We start from the raw sequence: 21,328 nt of genomic DNA, 5'->3' as shown, positions 1-21,328 counted from the left end.
GTGGTTTGCGCATGTGCGATGTTATCACATACACAGGAAAACAGTCTGAAACTATCGAGTATTTTGGGAATATTTTTGGAATATTTGTGCCTAGTTTCGTCGTTCACTGGATATTCTTTGGCGGTGCAGTGATTTTCATTTTTTTTTTTTTTGCTCAAAACGCGTTTCTAAAAGTCTTCGTCCAATGTTACGTGTTCGGGTGAATGAAACATCTGAATGCAGTGAAGCATGAATAGTGCTATCGGCCTTACATATGTGGTGTGTAGCGATGAGTAGAACAATAGAAATCGACGTCTAATATGGCGGTAGTCGGAGATAAAAGGGAAACAATGCGCATTTATGAATTCATGTCAGTTTAATCATTATATATTTTAGTTTGCTACTGCAAACCTCTTTAAAATATAAAAGGAAAGTTTATATATAGTCACTTTCATCCAAAGAAAGTAAAATTACCTCAATAAATATACAAATAAAACGTAAAAAGTAAAATTACCTCAATAAATATACAAATAAAACGTCAAGACATTTCCCATTTTTATAACCAAAAAAACCCCCACTTTGAAACATGATTTTCATTGTGTTTATCAAACATTTAAGTGCCATTAAACCTATGAAACAAAGGAAATATGATGAATTCATACCTTGAATTTCCTAAACCTTTGATACTTAGAAATCTGTAAATTTAAAATAATTTATTTCCTGTCCTCAGTCTAATCTATACTACTATTTTAAGATAATAGACTCGAATTTCTGGGCTTTAATACCTTGAAATCGGAAGATTACTGTCTTTTGTTTTATATATTTTAAACATTGTTGGTATTTGAAGATTATCAATTTGTTTTTATTTTTTCTCAGTCAAGATTCGCTAATTAATAATCAACGATAATTCCTTTTAAAAAATCCGGAAATCATCTGGATTTTTTTATTTTACAATCTTGCGCATGCGCATTACATTCTAAACATTTAAAACATACTCAAGAAAGTACAATACTAGTATTCAAACCTGTATTCTGTAAATAAACCAACAACCACACGTCACGGTTGTAGCGCACCCATTTTGCAGCTACGAAAAAAAGTTATACTTGATTTGTTTTATTACTTCGATAGGAATTACATCACAATAGGTGTCACTGTGTGGCTTTGTAGCTTTCAACGCACAGATGGGATTTAATCGAATATCTTGCTTTGTTTTTCAGAATACATATCTTCAAGATGTTGTAAAATTTTTGTAATCTGATATTTTGATCATTGGGAATTTGGCGAGTTCACAATAGTCATAAAAAAAATTAAAAAAAAATTGATTGTCGTTTAAAACATCGGGCATTTGCCTTATTTGCCTCCATTGCGCTACGGCCGTGGAACTGGTTAAGCTGCAGGAGCAGAAAATGTATGCATTCCGAATGTTCCGTATAACAAAGTAAGTAGTGTAGAATACAAGTGAATTACAAAAATGACTAAATTAAAACATGCTATGTATTATTGGTATTTTGTTCCCTTCGATACATTGCACGAGATGGCATAGACTTTACGATGAACGTTTGTTTATTTGTTTGTTATACCATATACCTAGAGTTTGGTCCAGCAACAAGTTTTGCCCGGTGTCGTATACATGTAATTAAATGTCCGGCCCGTAAAAGAATAGGTCCGCCTAACATTAATGGTCCAGGGTATGTGGCAATGAACGCACTTTGAAAAAATTAACACTTTGAAAAATTTTTCAAAGTGCGTTAAATTTGGGACCGAATGAACGCATTTCGAAATTATTTTTTCAAAGTGCGATAAAATTGAGACCAAGTTAACCTACTTTGAAAAAAAAATTCGAAGTGTGTTAGGAAGGTACATTAACATTTTTTACTATCAAGACACTTAACACACTTTAGAAATATATGTGTAAATTACCCTCTTTAAGAACGGCCTAGGGATAGTGACTGGGGTGGGGGTTAACCAAAGATACAAGTCAATTGCCAGTACATCATTTAATCAATTGCAGTATGAAGGTCCCAAACCCATTATTTTTCTTTTCAAAACATATAATATTCAACAACTTGGAATACTTGTTTAAGTTTGGAAAAGGAAATATTCTTTGTTGCAAATTAAGTACAGTGATAATGAAAAATAAAAATCATTATATAGATAGAGTTTAGTCCAGCAAAAGTTTTGCCCGGTGTCGTAAACATGTAATTAAAGGTCCGGTCCGTAAAAGAATATGTCCGCCTAACATTAAAGGTCCAGGGTATGTATCAACACACTTTGAAAAAAAAGTATTTTTTTTCAAATTGCGTTGACTTAGTCCCAAAATAAACACACTTTAAATTTTTTTTTTAAAAGTGCGTAATTTTTGAAAGTGCATTATAAACCACCCTCTCTCTCTCTCTCTCTCTAATATTATTGAATGCTCTGATTTGATTACTTATTAAATTAGATCACTTATTGGAAAAAAAATGAAAACAAAAATTCTTATGAAAGTAAAGAAACCTCTCATAAAATGCGCTCTGTTTATACCATGTGCATTGCTCTTGTCAGTTCTCAGAGAGACACGTGCCACTTTTTACTCCATAGACCCGTTCATAATAACCACGGTACTGCTCTCTCGCAGGACAGATTGATAAACTTTGCCTACGTTTTAGTAGGTAAATAAATAAATGACGTAATTGAAACAATTGAAGTTACGTCATATTTCACCAAACGATGTCATTTAGCCCTGCAAAAGAGCAGTACTGCAGTTACCGTGAAAGGGTCTATTTGTTTATATGATTAAATGGAGAAAAGCAGGGAACACACGTACATAGAATCGAACAATTTTTTAAAAAATCAACCGAAACATATCAAGGGGAACTTCATGCTCTCAAACACAATCGGCCATGGTCGAGTATGTCTCTTTTATAGTTATTTTGGCTGAGACAGTTAAGTTTAAAAATGGCATATATCAGTAGAAACATCTTTAAAATCTGATGTGAAAGTGTCTTAATCTTTATTTTTAAATATTAAAAGTAAGGAGTTTGATGTTTAGGCCAGCACATTGAATTTAGGTGATTTATATATGTTAAGAATCATAACTTAGAAAAAATACTATTTGCACCTATCAATCATCAATAAGATATGAATGCCATTTTTTATGATTAAAACGTTTGAGAATATGACATTGTTGAATTGGTTTAAAAAAAATCTTTTTAGGTTTTTTGGGAAACTTGGAATTATTTGCTCCATATATGCAACGTATGTTTTGTACACGAAAACTTCACCATGGACTGCTTTGAAAATCAATCGGTTTTCAAAATGGAAACAAAGTACATCAGCTCCACTACAGTGCGCAGAAACATTCAACTTCGATAACTCTACGAAACGAAATGAAAATCAACAAGAGATTAAAGAATGCAAGAGATTCAATGGAAGTTTTGAACTTAGTTTTGAGAAAAATGCACAATACGTTGAGAATTATACATTTAATGTTTCCAAAGCAAAATTAAAAGAATTAGATCTAGACGAAGCAGGAATAAAAAAATTATCTTCACAGAAGTCAAGTGGAGCAAAAATACCTACTTTTGTTACGGCCTTTTCTGATAATCACTTCGACGAATTTATTGCTGTTGCTAACAAACTAAACAAACTAAAGAGAACGAAGTACCCAGAACTAACTTTGATAGTATATGACATAGGCCTGACTAAAGACAGGGTTAGTAAGGTTCAGCGTATGTGTAACTGCAGTGTGAGAAGATTTCCATTTGAGTTGTACCCTGAGCATGTCAGAAATTTACGTGGATATACATGGAAACCGATCATTATTCAAACAATGTTACAAGAATCTGATTTCGTTATGTGGCTAGACACGTCCATACGATTGAAAAACATGGAGCCCTACTTTGAAAAAGCACAGCGTCTTGGTTTCCAAGTACTATATGGCGACGGTTCGATCGCTATGAGAACGCAAAAAAGGCTTTTTGAGCATCTTCATGAGGAACCTTGCCTTTTCAATTACGAAGAAACACAAACAGGAGTAGTAATAGTCTCTCGCTCATGTATCACTCTGAAATACATCATGCGTCCCTGGGTGGCATGTGCATTAGAATTTGGATGCATGGACTTTCCTAACTCAAAAAATTATCTCCAGTGTGTTTACAAGTGGAATCTCTCTGTATGTCACAGGTTTGAGCAATCGACCCTTGGAATAATCACGACAAGACTTTTTAACAATAAACGACACCAATTTATACTGGGCTATGATTTTACAGATGTATGTAAAGGTTGTATTGAGCGCTTTCAAGAACATTAAGATGAACAAAAAACCAAAAAAAATCTCTTTAAGATTTCGACATTTCTGATAACGTAATATAAATATTCTTTACTATCAGTATGTACATATGTTTCTTTAAATAATTGTTATATGATAGCTATTTTGGCATTATACTTAGGACATCAAAACAACATTAAGATATAAAATATTGTGTCTACTTAACGCATTTCTGTTTGTTTTTGTAATTATAAGATAGATATAATTTATCATTTTCACATTGTATAAACACCACAACGGCATTGCTAATCAAAGAGAAATATTCATTATAAACTTACTACATTAATTTTAAAAATCCAATCTGATTGTTGTGTCCATTACGTTATGGTAGATTACTCTTAATAGGTTCCTTGAGGAGCATAAAATCTGCAGAGTAGGTTGTATTATCATTATTTCGGTTTATAAAGGTATTATCTTAAATGTTGACTTTGAACTCTTTTGAATATTTATTCTACATAACAATGTTTCGTGTTGTCTTTAGTGCTAAACACATCAGGTCAGTTATTATTATAACTGTTTAATGGTTTTGCTGTTTCCTTTTACTTTAAAGTGTTATTTTGAATTTTCAAAATGTAATGTTCATTAAAATAACACTTTGTGGTAAATAGTAAACAGTTGATGTATAAGAGAATGGCAACCTCATCCAAGCATCCTTAAGGATGTGATGGATTAGGGTCATTTTCCGAATTAGCCGTGAGGCTACGCGGGTTTAAATGGAATATCGTGTGACACTAGTCCACGTGTACCTTGTTTAAAAAAATCAAAAAATAAAAGCTATTTATATCACTATTGAATTCTATTCACCCAGGGTATATAAGGCCTTATCTGGCCTTCTTTCGAGTTATTTTAAAGCAAACTTAATAATTATATTCGGTTCATGTTCTTAAATTTGTTGTCTAGTGGTGGGATTTTAACGATAATTGTTTCTGAATCAAAAGAAATATAGGGTATTTAAACCCCTCTAAACTTTACGGCTAATTCGGAAAATGACCCTCATCCATCACATCCTTAAGGATGCTTGGATGAAGTTTCCATTTTACTCTTATTGAGCCGCCCGCTTTCACTCTGGTTTAAATGGAATCCTTTAAGCAATATAGACAATAATTTTGAAACATCAAATAATAATAAAAAAACCAATATTTTGAAAAGAAAGAGACATTTATTAATCAAATGGAATAATATGCAATAATAACTCAAAAGTCTTATATATCTTTATTATGAAGAATACACCACAGTCTATACATTTCATAGTGTACTTATACTAACGCGCAAAATGTCCATGTGATCATGTTCCTCCTGTGCAATCATAAGTATAATCCAGAGACTGTATCCGGGTTCTCGTAAAATCGGTCAATCGATGAAAGTCAAACCTCTTCTATAACAAAATCATTTTTTAGATGAGCTTAAAAAAGTATCAGAACTAGAGCAGAGCTCGTGGCAAAGCTACGAGTAGGTCTTCCGTTGTTGCTACAAGTTGAAAATATATATGATTTGGTGTCAAAAAATGACTTCACTTCAGTTCTGCTTTACTTATAAAATCGTGTTATGATTGAAAGCCTGTATAAAAAACCTGTTCTAAAAAAGACAGGAAGAAAATGTTACTGGAAAACTATTTGTCGAACACAGTTTATGTAACCGTTTCAAAAATTCATTAAACAATGAGATGTTTAATGGCTAGTTAAATTTTCAAAGGGTAGCAAGCATTGTTATATACGACATGTACTCATGATTCATGTCTGGAATTGTATTTAAAAAAAAAACGAACCCGTCTACAAAACACGTATCCTTTTCTCTAAGATAACTTCTGTATTAAAATCTTTGTAAATTTCTCAAGACTGTGCAAGTTTGAAACTTTTGCGTGTTGTCAAAATTTAGTAATTAGTAAAAATTGATGGCATCTCTAAATTTTTCTATATGGAAGTGTGTGTTGTCTGATATTATTTATTGATACGAGTAGACTTGGACATTCAAAATAAAAATAAGCTATCAAAGATCAGCAGGAGAATTTATGGAAAAGTGAGCATCTAAATTTTACACCAGATGGTGCTGTTTCATAGAGACACCGCTATGTAACGTGAAACTTAATAACATTATTTACAGAAATGAATATTACTTCTCTTGACGATGCAATAATATGCATAATCCTTATTTTATGTCATTGGATTGACAAATTTAAAAGAATAAAACTTCAATTGCGCTTGCGTAAATTGGAATTCTGGGAGGGAATTAGACAGTCCGTGTTTGAGAAATTCGAAGAAGTTATGAAAACTGGTCAGTTTCTAGGTCAACTGCGCATAGATGTATTGAAAGACTGTCAATGGGTATCGTCTGTAACCACGGTCCGGAATCTGTATGTGCAGTCATACATTGTATGTACATCGATTCACCTTTACCTCCTCACCTACAGCCATACAAATAAGAGTGCAACCTTCATGTAAACATGCATATTATTACAGTTCTTGAAACTATTTATCTTGTATTTTAATAGATTGGGTATTCATTGTTCACATAAAATTAGTATTCCACTGACTGGAGCTAACCTTGAAAGTAAGTTAAGTTGCATTACAACCTCATACTTCACAACTTCAATAAAACTTCAATGATGAAATTTTTGATGAGTAGTTAAGAATTAATGAAAAAGAAAACTAAGAAAAATCATTGTAGCATTTTTACTTTAGAGTTTAACATTTCTACCAATCCAGCATTAGCTGAATAATTACTTAATCTTTTCTCCGTATATCTTTAACTCTACTTGAAATCTGGAAAAATATTAGTCATATAAAGTTTTTTAATTTCTAATCTGTGTGTAATATATGAATCACAGATATTGTGTGTAATATATGAATAACAGATATTAATAAACTCCAAAATACAAATTTTCATTTGTCAAACTCGCAATTGCTCATCGTTTTCCACCATCTTGAAACTCTTGTGCTCTCAATAAAAGCGGGAGTAAACTTTCTTAACACGGGTTTAACACTAGTGTCGTAAAATACATGTTTTATTGACAACTCTGGCAACCCGATTTACTCGCATCATTCAATCAAACTCACCCATATCCGAGTGCAGCGAAGCGTTACTCAATTCAAAGAAGCTAAAAAATGACCTTTGTGACGTAAAGACACATGTGGTCAGTGGTATATAAAGCACAGCTCCACGTGCCGAAATCATCCTTTTTCTCTGAGCGGCGTGTGTTTATACTTGAACAGGTGAACATCTTAAGCTTATAGTGGTATGTAGTAAAACGTAGAACGTTTTTCAAGTTTCTTGTTTTATATCTGCTGTATAACAGGTACCTTATTTAATTTTAAACTAAAAACGTTTTTGATATAAACCACGGACACAAAGTGGTACGGAGGACTCAAGTACAAATGTAACAAATTAAGAACTAGAGGAATGAAATGCAAGGTACAGACCTCATATTTATCAAGTGCAAGTGCACCGCCACCACGGGTATCAAAACAGTTCAAAACTCATTCTGAATGCATTCAAGAGGTTAATGTTGACTAACTCAAAAATCAACTAGGGATTGATATAGTCTTGCAATCTTCTTCCTCTCCAACAGATACTGTAAAACAGTTTGGAAGTACTTCTAATAGTATGACACGTACTACGTGCAATGAAAATGGCATGTCAACCGAATCTACGGTGCGCACTGCGGTACCTCTAATAGTATGGCACGTACTACGTGTCTACGGTGTGCACTGCGGGCAATAATTCTACCGGTAATTTCACTCAAACTATACCTAAGAGACCGCCGAGAAATTTGGTAAACATACCTGATTATAACTTACGACAATCTCTGGATGATTTTGACTTTGATCAAGTTTCCATTCTATTGAATTCAATTTGAACGGAACGAACTGAACCCAAACTTTTACATGGGGGGGGGGGCAAAGAAGTAAGAAATGTTTCACCCAAAATTATAAGAAATTTAAACTAATCATATTGATCAAACTTTGATGAGGTAAATTGTAATATCTATACCCCTCCCACGTTCTCCCATCCTCCAATGCATTGTGGGTTTTTTTTCAAACATTACTAAATAATATGTACTAGTATAGTACATGAACGATACGTGTTTGATGGTTTAGGCCAGGAATTCTTAAGATTGAAATTTTTTATTTCTCTCTTGATAGCTCGTTCACAAAGGTAAAGGAAGTATAATTGGGAAAAACATATCAAGACAATTGCAAAACTATAGACTTAGTCATCATCATTTGAAACTTATAACATTTAATATGTTTAAAATTGATTAAGGTTTTTCTATTCTAAAAGTTCAGATATGGGAAAACAAAATTCAAAAAGAACAATATCACATTTTATTCAAGCCAATATATCCCTATATAGAGATGATACCAATTACTGTAAGATCATTCATTTGATCCACTGTATGTTATAACAAGAAGCTTTAAATTTTTTTTCTAAAACATATGAATGTAGTTACTATTATTTTGTCCAAATTTAAAACAGAAAACCTTTTCTGACCCCCCCCCCCCCAGAAACTATGGTTATTTATCATATACAGTATGTAAAACCTGTATATAAAACCTTCAATAGTTCATGATAAAGAAAGATAACCCTTGCTGATTGAAGCATTTTTGTTACATACCTATACAACAAAGTGCTATTCTGAACAAAAATCAGCGCTTCATAATGTTTTTAAGGTGAATTGACATTGTATATAACTAAATATTATTTTCATATGCATTTAATATTTAACTTTATGCTACGTTGGTAAAAATTTCGGTTTTTTAATATTCTTCATATCATGATTACACACATTATAAATTTTTGAGAAATCTAGCAGCGCTTCATAACTTTCATTTGAATCTCTTGGTATTGAGATGATGAAAATTTAAACGATTAAAAATGTGGTAAAAATAATAGCAGAGGGATAAGACATTATATATAATTAATATATATATTATTAATATTTATATTATATATAATTAAATGAATTTAAGGGATATTATCATTTTAAACAGGAAAATTTGATATATGCTTCAGAACTGACTCAGAAAAATGATTACCTTACTTCAGTTGATTTATTTTAGTGACAGTGTTTACCAAGATTATCGGTTCATGCTTGTAATGCAGTTTTCGATGGACCTTTGCATTACAGGACTTTAGAAAGAGATAAAAATCAAAATTTAAAGTTGAATAATGATGATTATTTTTCTCTCATGCATTGTTCTGTTGAAAGTATTTATGAGATGAAATGGTGGTGTAGAAATCTACCATCTCTAATGGAAAAGATATAAGATCAAGACCAATTGATTTTTGGGTTGAAACTGATGCATCTTTGCAAGGTTGGGGTGCTATATTTAAAAACAAAATGACATATCATATCAAAATTTTAGAATTAACGGCTCTGTGTTTCGCACTAAAGTCATTTTTCTAAGAATACAGATCAATACATATTTGTTTCAAAACGGACAATTCAACTGTAGTTTCTCACATTGACACAATGGGTGGAATGCATTCAAAACAACTCGATGATCTTTCAGTAAAAATATGGAATTGGTGCATAAAAAGAGAAATTTTCATTTCTGCCCAATATTTACCCGGATGTGAAAATATTTATGCTGATTTACTTTCCAGGCAATTTGCTGATTCTACAGATAAAAAAATGACAATAACAAACTGTCAACCATCTCAAAAATGCATAAAAAGAAATACAAATTCAAAGCAGAGAAAGACAGACTTCTAAAAAGATAGAGGTAGGATCAGGTGCCATGGAGGAATGTTATTACATGATATTTTCCTGAGAATTTTAAAGTAATATTTTGATCCAGACATTGATATTTTTGCTTTTCGTATAAATAGATTAAATGAGGAAGTTAGTTTCATGGAGTTTTGATCCTGACACATACCATATAGATGCTTTCACTTTATCTTGTTCAACCGTATGTCAATATATTTAAATTAATTGGTGGGATAATTTCTAAATCTTAGGTATCTGTATTGAATAAGTCTTATTTCGGCATTGTTTACACTGCATTCCGATGATTCGTCTCCCGACATGATCTCTTTTAAACATGCTTGTGATGTCATCAATAATAATTATACGTTATAGAGAGAAATCGAAGATTTATTCAGTTAGAAGAGTTTCTAGTGATATTTTATGCTTGTAGTTTTTATAATTTAAACGAGAGATAAAGTTAAAATCGATAAGTTTTTGAGTAAAATATGACATCATGCTGCTTATTGTGACGTCATATTGATCAGAGGAATTTGATCGCTGAAAGTTGCCCTATCATACCCGCGAAGATTTTACAAAAGTCTTAAGATATGAACCTTAAACCTTTAGAAAAAAAATCCAGAAAAATCTCTGTATTATCATTTAACTTGTCTTCACTTTTAATTTGCTTGAGTGCGTGCGTGAGTAAAATTGTGTGTATGTTTTATGTGTGTTGTGTGTTCCAATTTGTTAATGCTGATGTATAAATTAGTAACAGAATATTTTTCATAAGTTTAAGGCAATAAGAGCTGTATCTTTTAGATTTTTTTTTGCTGCAAAAACCTTCTAGTATGATAAATCTGTATGTGGCTAAAACGTATATAATAAATAAGATTTGAAAAAAAAACCAATCAGTTTTTATCTCGATATCTGGAAGAAATTACAAAATCTGGCAGAGGCAATTTTTTCACGTACAGTTATTAAGACTTAAATAATTTAAGACTGTATTTAGCGGTAACCAATCAATTTAAGTACTTATGCAATGCAAAGACCGTAGTGGTCAAGATAATTTTGCATATTATTTAAGGTAAGGTTTGCGGCTTGCATTTTTAGGAGTTGTACCAAAGTTATATACCATTCTGTTCACTATACTAAAGTCTTTTTTTCCTCATGAAATTCAAATAATTTTGCCGGTCCCGCAAAAGGCCAAAGTTCATGATTTCAAATTTTGATGTTGATGAATCGTAAATAATATCTTGAAAATATATGCTTTTTATATGTGACTGTTTTAGGGTGTATTTATGCTTACAATGTTAAAAAATATTGTCTCTATTTACATCATGATTCATTTGTATTAATATCTAATAAATTATTTAGAAATAGAATAAAATGCAACAAAAGTCTTCATATTAGATTACTTATATGTAAACGAAAGCATCTGTGTAATCTGATGTTTCTACAACACTAATCAAAACCATACGATGCGGACATACAACTTATCAACAGTCTTAAAGCATATCAAGAAACAAAGCACAAACTGTAACTGTTATTCCTTGATGACATAGGTTTATCTTTTGTGCACACCCTTAAAATATAAACTGAAATGAAATCAAACTAGAACTGTATATTTTCAAATTCAAAATAAATAATAGTAGGAAAGGCCACTGACAATGAAATTTGGACTTCTCTTCTGAAAAATGTAATTAACTTTTTCAGTTCTATTTACAACATCAAAATTGGAGGTCATGGAGTAAACAGGTGTGGTAGAATTCAAATAAGAACGTATAAAAAATATAAAAAAAATAAGTTAATCATTTCTTTTAGTTAAAGAAACATGTACATTTAAGAATTAAAAATCTCAATTGCAATATAACCCCTGGGACAAAACAAAGCTTTTTTTTATGGGGGATGCTCATATTTTGATTCTATGAAGTACTAAACCTAGTTTTCTATTTAGGTCACTATTCTACAAATATTTAGAATACATATTAACAGCAGTTATGGATGTTGTCCAGACCTAGTTCGATCATTAAACAAATATTTAATGTAGAAACCTAATATTACAGAGCATGGCAAAGAATGCATTTGGTATGACAAGTTTTTATCTGTTTATAGAGAATATCTTTTAGCTGTAAAAACAAAGAGAAGGAAACAAATTCTTTAAACATTTAACAACATTACGAAATTAATGTTTTCTATAATTTACTTCATTGGGCTAATTTTAAGGATTGATATATAAGAAAACGATGCTAGCTATGTGTTTTACAATGGTCAAATTCCTATCATTTGAGTCATAGAATGTCATTAGTTCTGAAAAGACCTGGGTATTTGGTGATAAAGGAAAGATTACTCTTCAAAAAAATTTAAGTGCAAAATGGCCAGCTTCTTATGTGTGATCAGTCATGTGAATTTGGTTTATATCACATTAATTGTTATCTTAAAGTAAATATATAACTAATGTAAAATGATTAAAAATTGTTCCACATCCCGGCATTATACTTTAAATAACATAATGACGTTATTCCTTTTGAAGTTTTTGTTTTAATACTGTTTTGAATAAGAATAAGTTCATCTTATTTTTAGGTTGACCAGCATAGGTTTTCATTGCTTAAACGTTTGCGCATTCTTATTAAATGCCATGTTTTTACACCTTTCGAGAATCTGTTTTTGATACTCTCAATGAATTTAAACACAGTAAACCAATCATCAGTACAATGGAGCTGTGTCTGTTACACAGCGTTAAAAAGAGTTTTTCTACTGTTGTTGTAAAGAAAAAACAAACTTCTCACTGTACAATTTGTAATTAATTTGTAAATTATGAATGCAACAATAGAAATATTTAGAGACTATTTGATAATTTTTCATTTATCACAGGAAAAAAATTTAACTTCATGTGATCATTTAACACCAAATTGATAAATCTGCTAACGATATAGTTATTTTTCATGGGTATTTTTAAATTCATATTTTTTAAATATGGTGCCGATGATTTAACACAAATTCGCTACAACAGGTACTCGTTTACTTAAAATTCTTATTTATCTCATTTACATATTATGTTTGATACCTTATTATTAAATAATTGAATTCTCGTCTAAAAACAATTCTATGCTTGTACATTCATATATTTCCCTGTTCACTTTCCTAGCAAACATTTATAAATATCGCGTATCATTTTTCTTAAACTGCTTGTACAGTGTACACGACAGCTGAAGTTTAGTATGGTTATTTAAAACAAATCATTTAAAAACCAATATCGTATTTGTATTAGAAGAAATAGAAATGGAATAATAAAGTTGCAACCGAACATATGTAAAAATATTTGAAAATGGGTTATCTGCTGTCTTCTAAAATATCAGTTATTTCTTGGAGTAGTTTTAATATCGATTGTGTAGTAAAATCCTATTAACAGAGAATATTACTAGCAAATTGCATTTTAAAATTAGTGCGTTTTACTTCCATTTTGTATTTTTAAGTTTTTTTAATAAATATAAGTACATTTATAAATATCGGGTATCTTAAACTGATGGTACAGTTTAGTACGATTATTTAAAAAAGGTCATTTAAAAACCAAGAGTATTTGTATTAGAAGAAAAAGAAATGGCATAATAAAGTTTTTTAAACCCCGCTCTATTGTTTAAACAGCTCTATTGTATTGATGATTTGTGTTCAAATTCATTAAGAGTTTCAAAAGCAGATTCTCAAAAGGTTTAATTAAATATGTAGTCTACAAGATTATCTTGTTATCATTTCCATCTTTTAAATCTGTATTGTTTTGTATTCAACAAAAACGACTTTAAATCTTTTACCAGTCTCCGGTTTATTTTCTGTACTGTGAAATAGATATATAAAACATGTTGACCGTAATAAAATAAAAACTCATGAAGCATCTGATAAAGTGAAATTCTTTTTAGGTGTTGCTGACACTGAGTTAAATGTTCCCAGAAACATACACTCTAAGATAAAGGCAAATTCTACATGAATGAAATGTTCAATATTACTACTAAAAGGACAAACTGTAGGGACCAAATGAACGTCTTTAACAATGAAAACAACGTTATCTGGCGGCCACCATAGTAATGACTGGTGACCACTAGATGGATTTTTTTCACCTGCCACCAATGGGCTTCCGTTGAAGATAAACCTAACTTCTATTATTGAATTAATCATAACATAATATAAAAGTATATATTCTATTTTATTTTGTAATGCATGTTGCCAGAAAATGTTTTGCAGAAGTTGCTAGGTGATGTTAGTTTTTCTGACTGCTCGAAAGACATTTCTGAAAAAAGAGAAAAGGCAAAAAAAAAGTGTTTTCAGTTCACCATGAGATGAAATTGGACAAAGCAGCTGTACATTTTACATCATAGAAAAAAAGAAAATAATTCATGATCATTCAATACAGTAATGATCAAGTTATTGCAGTGAAATTTTAGGTATTTTTGATCTCTTTTCAAGAACATGTCCTGCCAGTCTACGTTAGAAATTGAAAGATTGTGGTGTGATGTACGATGCCGGACAAAAGTTTACATGTAGAAGTTTATTGGATTTTCAATTAAATTTGTTCTTTGAATCTTAATCAATAAGTGTTTACTTTAATTGCGAATCTAGATGGGAGGGGGTCTAATTATCCCTCCACCCTGATTTGAAAAGGTTTTGATTATACTTAGATGTACATGGGCATTTAAAACGGATAATAAAAAAAAAAATAATTTCACTCCCGATCTTAAAAAACACATGACAAATTAGTAACAAAGGATATAAGATTAACAAAGAAAACTCACTTTTCTTTTTCTCAACGCTTGAAAAAGGATAATTAGACTTTTTTAAAAAAATTTTGCCTGTACATAACCATTTTATGTGTTAAAGGTATGGAAAGGTGTTTGACCCATCTATTCTAACCCTCTCCCCTGAATTCGTACCTGAGCTCCCATAAGCTGTTTGCGTTTATTTTCCAAGGATACCAGAGTCCCCCCGTCAAGTCTAAAAATAGAGAAATATAGAAAACGTATATATAACTTATCTGGTTTGTATTCACAATGTGTTTGACAAGTTGATGTTTGTTTTGCAATAACGATCACCATACAATTTACTGCGTTAAATCTATGTACTTTATCAAAATCAATCCTATGCTTACGTAATTTCACAAATAAATCTGCTCTTGACACTGCACGGGGCATCATTCCAATGAAAATTTTTCACTTGGTACAGTTCAATACAGTCTTCATTGTGATGAAGGTCATTCGGTTCACCCGAGCCCCAGTCCGCAAAATCCGGTCGCTGTTGTGTCGTCTGCCAGACATAAGCTCCTTCCTGTATTATGTCAGAAAGTCCAATCCAGTAGCTTGCTAGGGTGAGAGACAGAGGGTGATTGTGTGAGAGGAAGTTTTTTTTTTTTAAATAAAATATTTGTTTGTTACACTGCACACTAACATGGTAAAGCAAAAAACTGACAAAACAAAAAAAAAAACAAAAAAAAAAAAAAACAAACAAAACACCCCCCCCCCAAAAAAAAAGACCAAAAAAAAACAACAAAAAAACCCCCCCAAAACAACCCAGCATTTCATTCGGTAAATGAAAATAGTATATGACTTAAAACAAATAGAAACATACATACATGTTTTATTTTCTAAAATAACCATACCGGTAATACCACACTGAGAATATATTTGTTTAAATATTTGCATTTCCTCTCTTTCAATCGAGATACATCGAACAAGGTCATTTAGTATATTTAATATCTTTATGTTTTCTTCGCATGTTATCTATATCCATAATATAACTGATAATAATAATTTATCCTGTTCCTATGAAATCATTAGAATTCATGGGGGCTAAATTTTCGTGACAGTCATAGGTTGCCTTCCACTGTGAATTTACATCCTTGACAAAAACAAATTAAAAGATAGACGGGGTGTTTCGATTCAGAAAAGAAATCATTGGTCTTTTAATTCTAGAAAATTTACTCATTTGAACCATAATATATCTATGAATATCAGTTAAAGACAAGAAATCATATTGACGCAAGGGTCATTTGGGCCGCAAAAATATCATTGTTGTAAGAATCATCTCTATAAAGAAAATAACGAGTTGGTTGTACTTATTTTGATAGTAGATCTTAATTTTATAATTACTATATTTTCGGCAACTCGTTTTTAACATTTTACTTTTATAAAGAGTAGAGTTCGATAGCTTTTTTCCAAAATGGAATAATAAATCTTATCTACACTTCAATTTATAAAGATAACCATTGTTATTTCAAAAGAATTAAAAAATAAATCAGGCTAGCTCAAATTTTCAGGTCCATACAAATTTTCAGTTATTTCATATTTTTGCGTAAAAAAATGGTATGGATGTCATTTCATGATAATTTTCTACCACAAAGCACATGGTAATATAATAAATTCACACACAAAGTCATTTTATTTGATGCAGCACATAGAAATTCAAATACATCATTTATATTAAAGTTCATGTCATTCAGGTCTTTAGTATTTCAGGACTTTAGTATGTCCCGTATACCGATTCCATTACAATGGAAAACTCCGAATTTTCCCGAATAGATTAAAGTCTCGATAAAAACACGTCTAACACGACAGTCTGTGGCCAACTTTTCATTTACGAGCAAAACAAACAATATGTAATATTTTTAAAAGGCATAAAACATTTTTCTACTTGCAATTTTACTTTTAGTTGATAAAAATGAACATAATATTAATTAATGAAAAAAAAACTATCCTGCAGAAACGCAGTTAAAATATTTAAATGTGTATCAAATAACGGACCGCCTCCTGACGGCCCGTAAAAATATAAAATGTAATGCGTGGATACTTTCAGATCGAGAATAAAATTGACTTATTTTGACCTTGATGTTCTTCAAAAAAGAGTTGTTTCGATATATTTTCATTTTTATAGTTACATCGTAAAACATACGAATTAACTAAAGAGGAATGATTTCAGAAACTTGAAACTATACTTCTTAAAGCTGACTTATTCTCAATGCTATCTTGATTACAGCCAATTTCGGATAACTTCCTGACCGTAGGTCAATTAATCAAACTTGTCTTTTTTTCAAACATGTACTTTATTCCTAATTCCGTTAATAATGGCTAGAGAAGACTTTGGGTTTATGTTATAAGATGCCATGTACATGTAAGTGTACGCGTTAACGCAATTTGATTAGTTTTATGTATGAACATGAGATAAGAAGGAACAAATCGAAAAAAAAGAATAATTTATCAATTATTTCATTCATGAAGTTCAATAGCAAACATATCAACCATAACATAAGCCTTCGTACACGACTCGTTATGTATATTGGTTGTGATTTTTCGGCTATCTCAGATGTGTTCATAATGTAAGCTCAAGAATTCATGTAAAAAATGAACAACATTCTTTTCTCAGTTTTTGGGAGCAGCTTTTGCGTTTTATACTTGTATAAACTTTACTTATGTTACATTTGCTATAACATTTGCATCTTAAAATGTTTATAAAGCATTGAATTCATCTGGAATATCTCAAAAGACTGTATCATTTTTTAAAATTAATATCACAAATTTAATAAATGTACTTGCAATTATGTGGAGTTCCAATTGCCTGCAAATGTCTTTTTAAGAATGTATTTTCAGATTCCGTTTCTATTTCAACCAATTTTGCTTTAACAGAACTACAAAAAAACTGAATAGAAAAATATATACCTGTAAATAATTAAAATTGGGTTAAAAAAAGAAAACCAGCTCTTATTTTTCGAGGTAAAGATATCCAAAATCATTAAAGGAAAGTGAAAGGAAAAAATTAAGTTATATTATTATGAGGGTGTAAACAATGATTTTTTTTTTTTCAATTTCAATTAAAGAGGGTTTCATAATATGTTCATGTACTCAACAGTAACAATAAATAACGAATATATTCCTTATTTAATTTAATATGATTTAAATGCAACAGAGAAAATCCACTTAGGAGGAACAAATATGGAAACATTACAAATCAGTAAAAAGTCTTTAGCCATGCATGATGAACTATGTAAAAATAAACGAGACCTCGACCAATGTAAGTGGAGTTGATTTGTTTAAAAAGAAAAGAACCGAAATAAAATAATGCAATACCGATCAGATCTGACGTAACAGAAAGTAAACCTCAACTAAACCTTGGGTTTACTTTCGTGGTTTACTTTAAGTTCACTCCGGGTTTACTAGAGTGGACCCAGAGTAAATACAGATTAAACCCAAAGTAAATCCAGCAAGGACACAGAGAGTAAACCCAGATCAGATGTATACCCATAAAAGCAGACTCTTACTTTGTGTCTTGAATTTGTAAGGGGCAGTTTATTACAGGCAGTAGGATGGTATGATAAAAGACGGGTCTGTTTCACATTTCAGTGTGTACAGTTGACTCCAAAAGCAATTTCCAAATAAACTCGAGTAAACCAAAATTAAACCCCCAAGTTCACACAATTTTTCAAAAAGCAAACCCAGAGTAAACCCCAAGCAAACCTCGGTCGTTAACCCGGGGTTTACTCTGATGTTAGCTTGGGTCTGATCGGTACTGTATGTAGATTTATCGAGAATTGGTTATCTTTGTCAAATATTACCATGGCTTCTAACCATCCGTCAGGTTCAGAGTCAATAAAGGCGTAGCATGAGCTTCCATGGTGAAGCCAACCACCAGGGCAGCCTTGGGCGTTGACCGAAATTACTACAAAGGCAAAAAACGATACATTCACCCACAATTTACAATGTATCAATTCGAATGTCGAACATTAAAGTGTAATACTATCTTTCGGGACCCGTTGGTTTTTTTTTATTATCTCATTTTCACAAAACCATCGGTCTCTATAATGAACTATCTTTGTGTCCCCATAGAATATATGTACAGTTAAAAGTTGCACCTTTCTTATGAGCCTATTTACCTCATGATTATAACGGGTACGTGGTAAAAAAAATCTTACCATATTTAGAAATAATAATGGGCCTCAGTGAGGTCTCATATGTATCTGGATAAAGGACTAGCTTAAAGGTCCTCTCATGATTCTCTTCACCATGTATTGTGAAGGACCATTGAGTACAATTAAATTTAGATGCGTTATGAGGCCTCTCTTTTAAGGTTTTACATGCAAGTAGGTCCAATTCTTAGTTATTTATCTGTGCCGTTTTAGAAAGCTACTTTACAGACCTATGCTATTATCTAAGAACTCTCGTCTTTCATGCAGTTTTGAGAAAATGAATAACTATAAAAGTGCAATATCATGATTATCACAAAGTCTGAACTATCTAATTACTGAAGCACAGTGAAAGTTTACCAAAAAAATAATAATAATAACAAAATGATTGTAGAAATCATATTTATCAGTGATTTTATTATAGTCTGTAGTCTCAAAGTTTATATTGTGGTAGTTTAATATCTTATTAAAATAATTCAAAACTAAAGTGTACTTAGAGACTGTACTAATTTTGAATACTTTTGCTGTTGGATTGCCGTAAACACGCGTTAAAAGAATAGTTCTAGGTTTGGAAATAAGCCTTTTTTAAATAACGCTCGCTGATTTTTTTTTTTTTTTTATATCTTACCTATTGTGGATACAATTAGTCCTAACAAAGAACACCACATCTCGTTATTAACATACAAAAAGAATTCCTAGTTATCGGTAATAGCGATTTGTGAAGTTATTCGTTTTATTTTCCTTTTTATACGTCGGCATTACATAATGATTTACTTATCTATGCGCATTAGAATAATCGGAAGACTTAAGTATGTGTTCAGGACACCTGTTGTAAAGTACATCTAAGCGTTATAACTGATATACGTGCAATCAATGAAATAGGCCGTGCAATGAAACAAATCAATCGAATTTCTCCTCTGCTATTTTGAAATGCCAAAAAATATATGTAACAAAAAATGTATGCATTTTATGTTGATTGCAGTATATATTTTCCAGTTTTAACAGGAAATCTTCAGAACAGACAGTGAAGGCGGAAAGAAAATAAATTATTTTAACATGGAAAGAAAATAACATTTTTTTTAAAAATCATGCCATTATTGGAATTTATAAAGATATCAATTTCATTTTTTCATAGTTGCGATACCCCTGGTTCCCGCCCCTTAAATTACTAACTTTTGAAATTTTTTGACACATTAAAATTTTTGCGCATTATTTACGATTAGCTAAAACGACGTAAACACCGCAAATTTGTTATATAAAATTTCAATCGTAGCATCCCTGGGCCTTCCGGAAGGCTTGGAAAAACACCTCAAATGTATTATGTTCATGACACCGCCATTTTTTTTTCTAAAACCTGTATGAATTTAACCTTTTTTACTGTATTTTTTGCTGGGATGCAAGACTGCATTTAAGTCAATGATACACCCTAAAATATACCACAAAAGCGACATACACGGCTGTCTAGCCGATGTTTATTTCACTGGCTAGTGACTCCAATTTGTATAAAATTCTAATATCCGGTGATTTCAATATATTCGACGAATTTTTTTATGCGTGCCGGAAACGGCCGAGAAGCCCCGATGGATGAAGTTCTTAATTAGTAACAAACAGTACCGGAAGGACATAGATATCATCAACATATCTATAACTATGCTTACCTTGTTTCATTTTTGTATTCGAAATCTATAATCATTTATATATATTATCATTACGTTAAAATTAATTAAACTTAACAAATATGTAAATATAACTAAAAGAAGCACCTTTGTTTTACATCGTTAACTGCTATCCATATTTAAAACTATGTCATTTATAGAGACCAGAGGGAGAGAAACATTCTCCATAAAAAGTGCTTTTAAAACGATTTCGATTAACGTTCTTAAACAAAAAAAGACCACGCCTTTTCTATAGCATACATCATACATGTTTTATTTTCTAAAATAACCATACCGGTAATACCACTTTGAGAATATGTTCATTTACATACTTCCATTTCCAATCTTTCAATCGAGATACATTGAACAAGTTCCACTTAAAGGTCCACTTCAGATCATTTGGTATTTTTGATATCTTTATGTTTCCTTTGCATGTTATCTATATCCCACGGATTTCGTTTTTCCCTAATATAACTGATGATAATAATTTTGGTATTTTTAATACCTTGTGTTTTCTTTGCATGCGAATGTATATCGCACTGAATTTGTTTTACCCTCATATTACTAAGTGGTTTAACCCTGTTCACTCAAAATCAATAGAATTCATGGTGGCTAAATTTTCGTGGTAGTCCTGGTTTGCCTTCCACCGTGAATATACATCCTTGACAAAATTATTTTAAAAAGTGTTATGTTTCTTACTTAAACTGAAAACCGACGTATCAACAATTACAAACTAAAAAATAATCAATAAAACCACAATCCAC

At 31.2% G+C, this 21,328-nt stretch overlaps 2 protein-coding genes and 1 long non-coding RNA gene across 3 annotated transcripts; 1 reads left to right on the top strand and 2 right to left on the bottom strand.

The window, feature by feature from the left end:
- Positions 1-1,320: 1,320 nt before the first annotated feature.
- On the top strand, positions 1,321-4,729 carry LOC128163765 (uncharacterized). The gene is made up of 2 exons (XM_052827418.1): positions 1,321-1,417; positions 3,175-4,729. The coding sequence occupies exons 1-2, from the start codon at positions 1,386-1,388 to the stop codon at positions 4,268-4,270; spliced, it is 1,128 nt and encodes a 375-aa protein (XP_052683378.1). The 5' UTR covers positions 1,321-1,385; the 3' UTR covers positions 4,271-4,729.
- Positions 4,730-14,150: 9,421 nt separating this feature from the next.
- LOC128163214 (uncharacterized) lies at positions 14,151-14,945 on the bottom strand. Its single transcript, XR_008240773.1, has 2 exons — positions 14,894-14,945; positions 14,151-14,253 (listed from the first exon to the last, which is right to left on the bottom strand). It is a non-coding gene; the product is annotated as an uncharacterized LOC128163214 (long non-coding RNA).
- A 159-nt stretch (positions 14,946-15,104) lies between these two features.
- LOC128162288 (perlucin-like) lies at positions 15,105-19,625 on the bottom strand. Its single transcript, XM_052825446.1, has 4 exons — positions 19,538-19,625; positions 18,562-18,665; positions 17,546-17,648; positions 15,105-15,319 (listed from the first exon to the last, which is right to left on the bottom strand). Exons 1-4 carry the CDS (start codon positions 19,575-19,577, stop codon positions 15,105-15,107), a joined length of 462 nt encoding a protein of 153 aa, XP_052681406.1. The 5' UTR covers positions 19,578-19,625.
- Between the last annotated feature and the right edge of the window lie 1,703 nt (positions 19,626-21,328).

Source organism: Crassostrea angulata, chromosome 9, assembly GCF_025612915.1.
Source record: "Crassostrea angulata isolate pt1a10 chromosome 9, ASM2561291v2, whole genome shotgun sequence".
NCBI classification, from domain to species: domain Eukaryota; kingdom Metazoa; phylum Mollusca; class Bivalvia; order Ostreida; family Ostreidae; genus Magallana; species Magallana angulata.
This window is presented reverse-complemented; position numbering and strand designations above follow the sequence as displayed.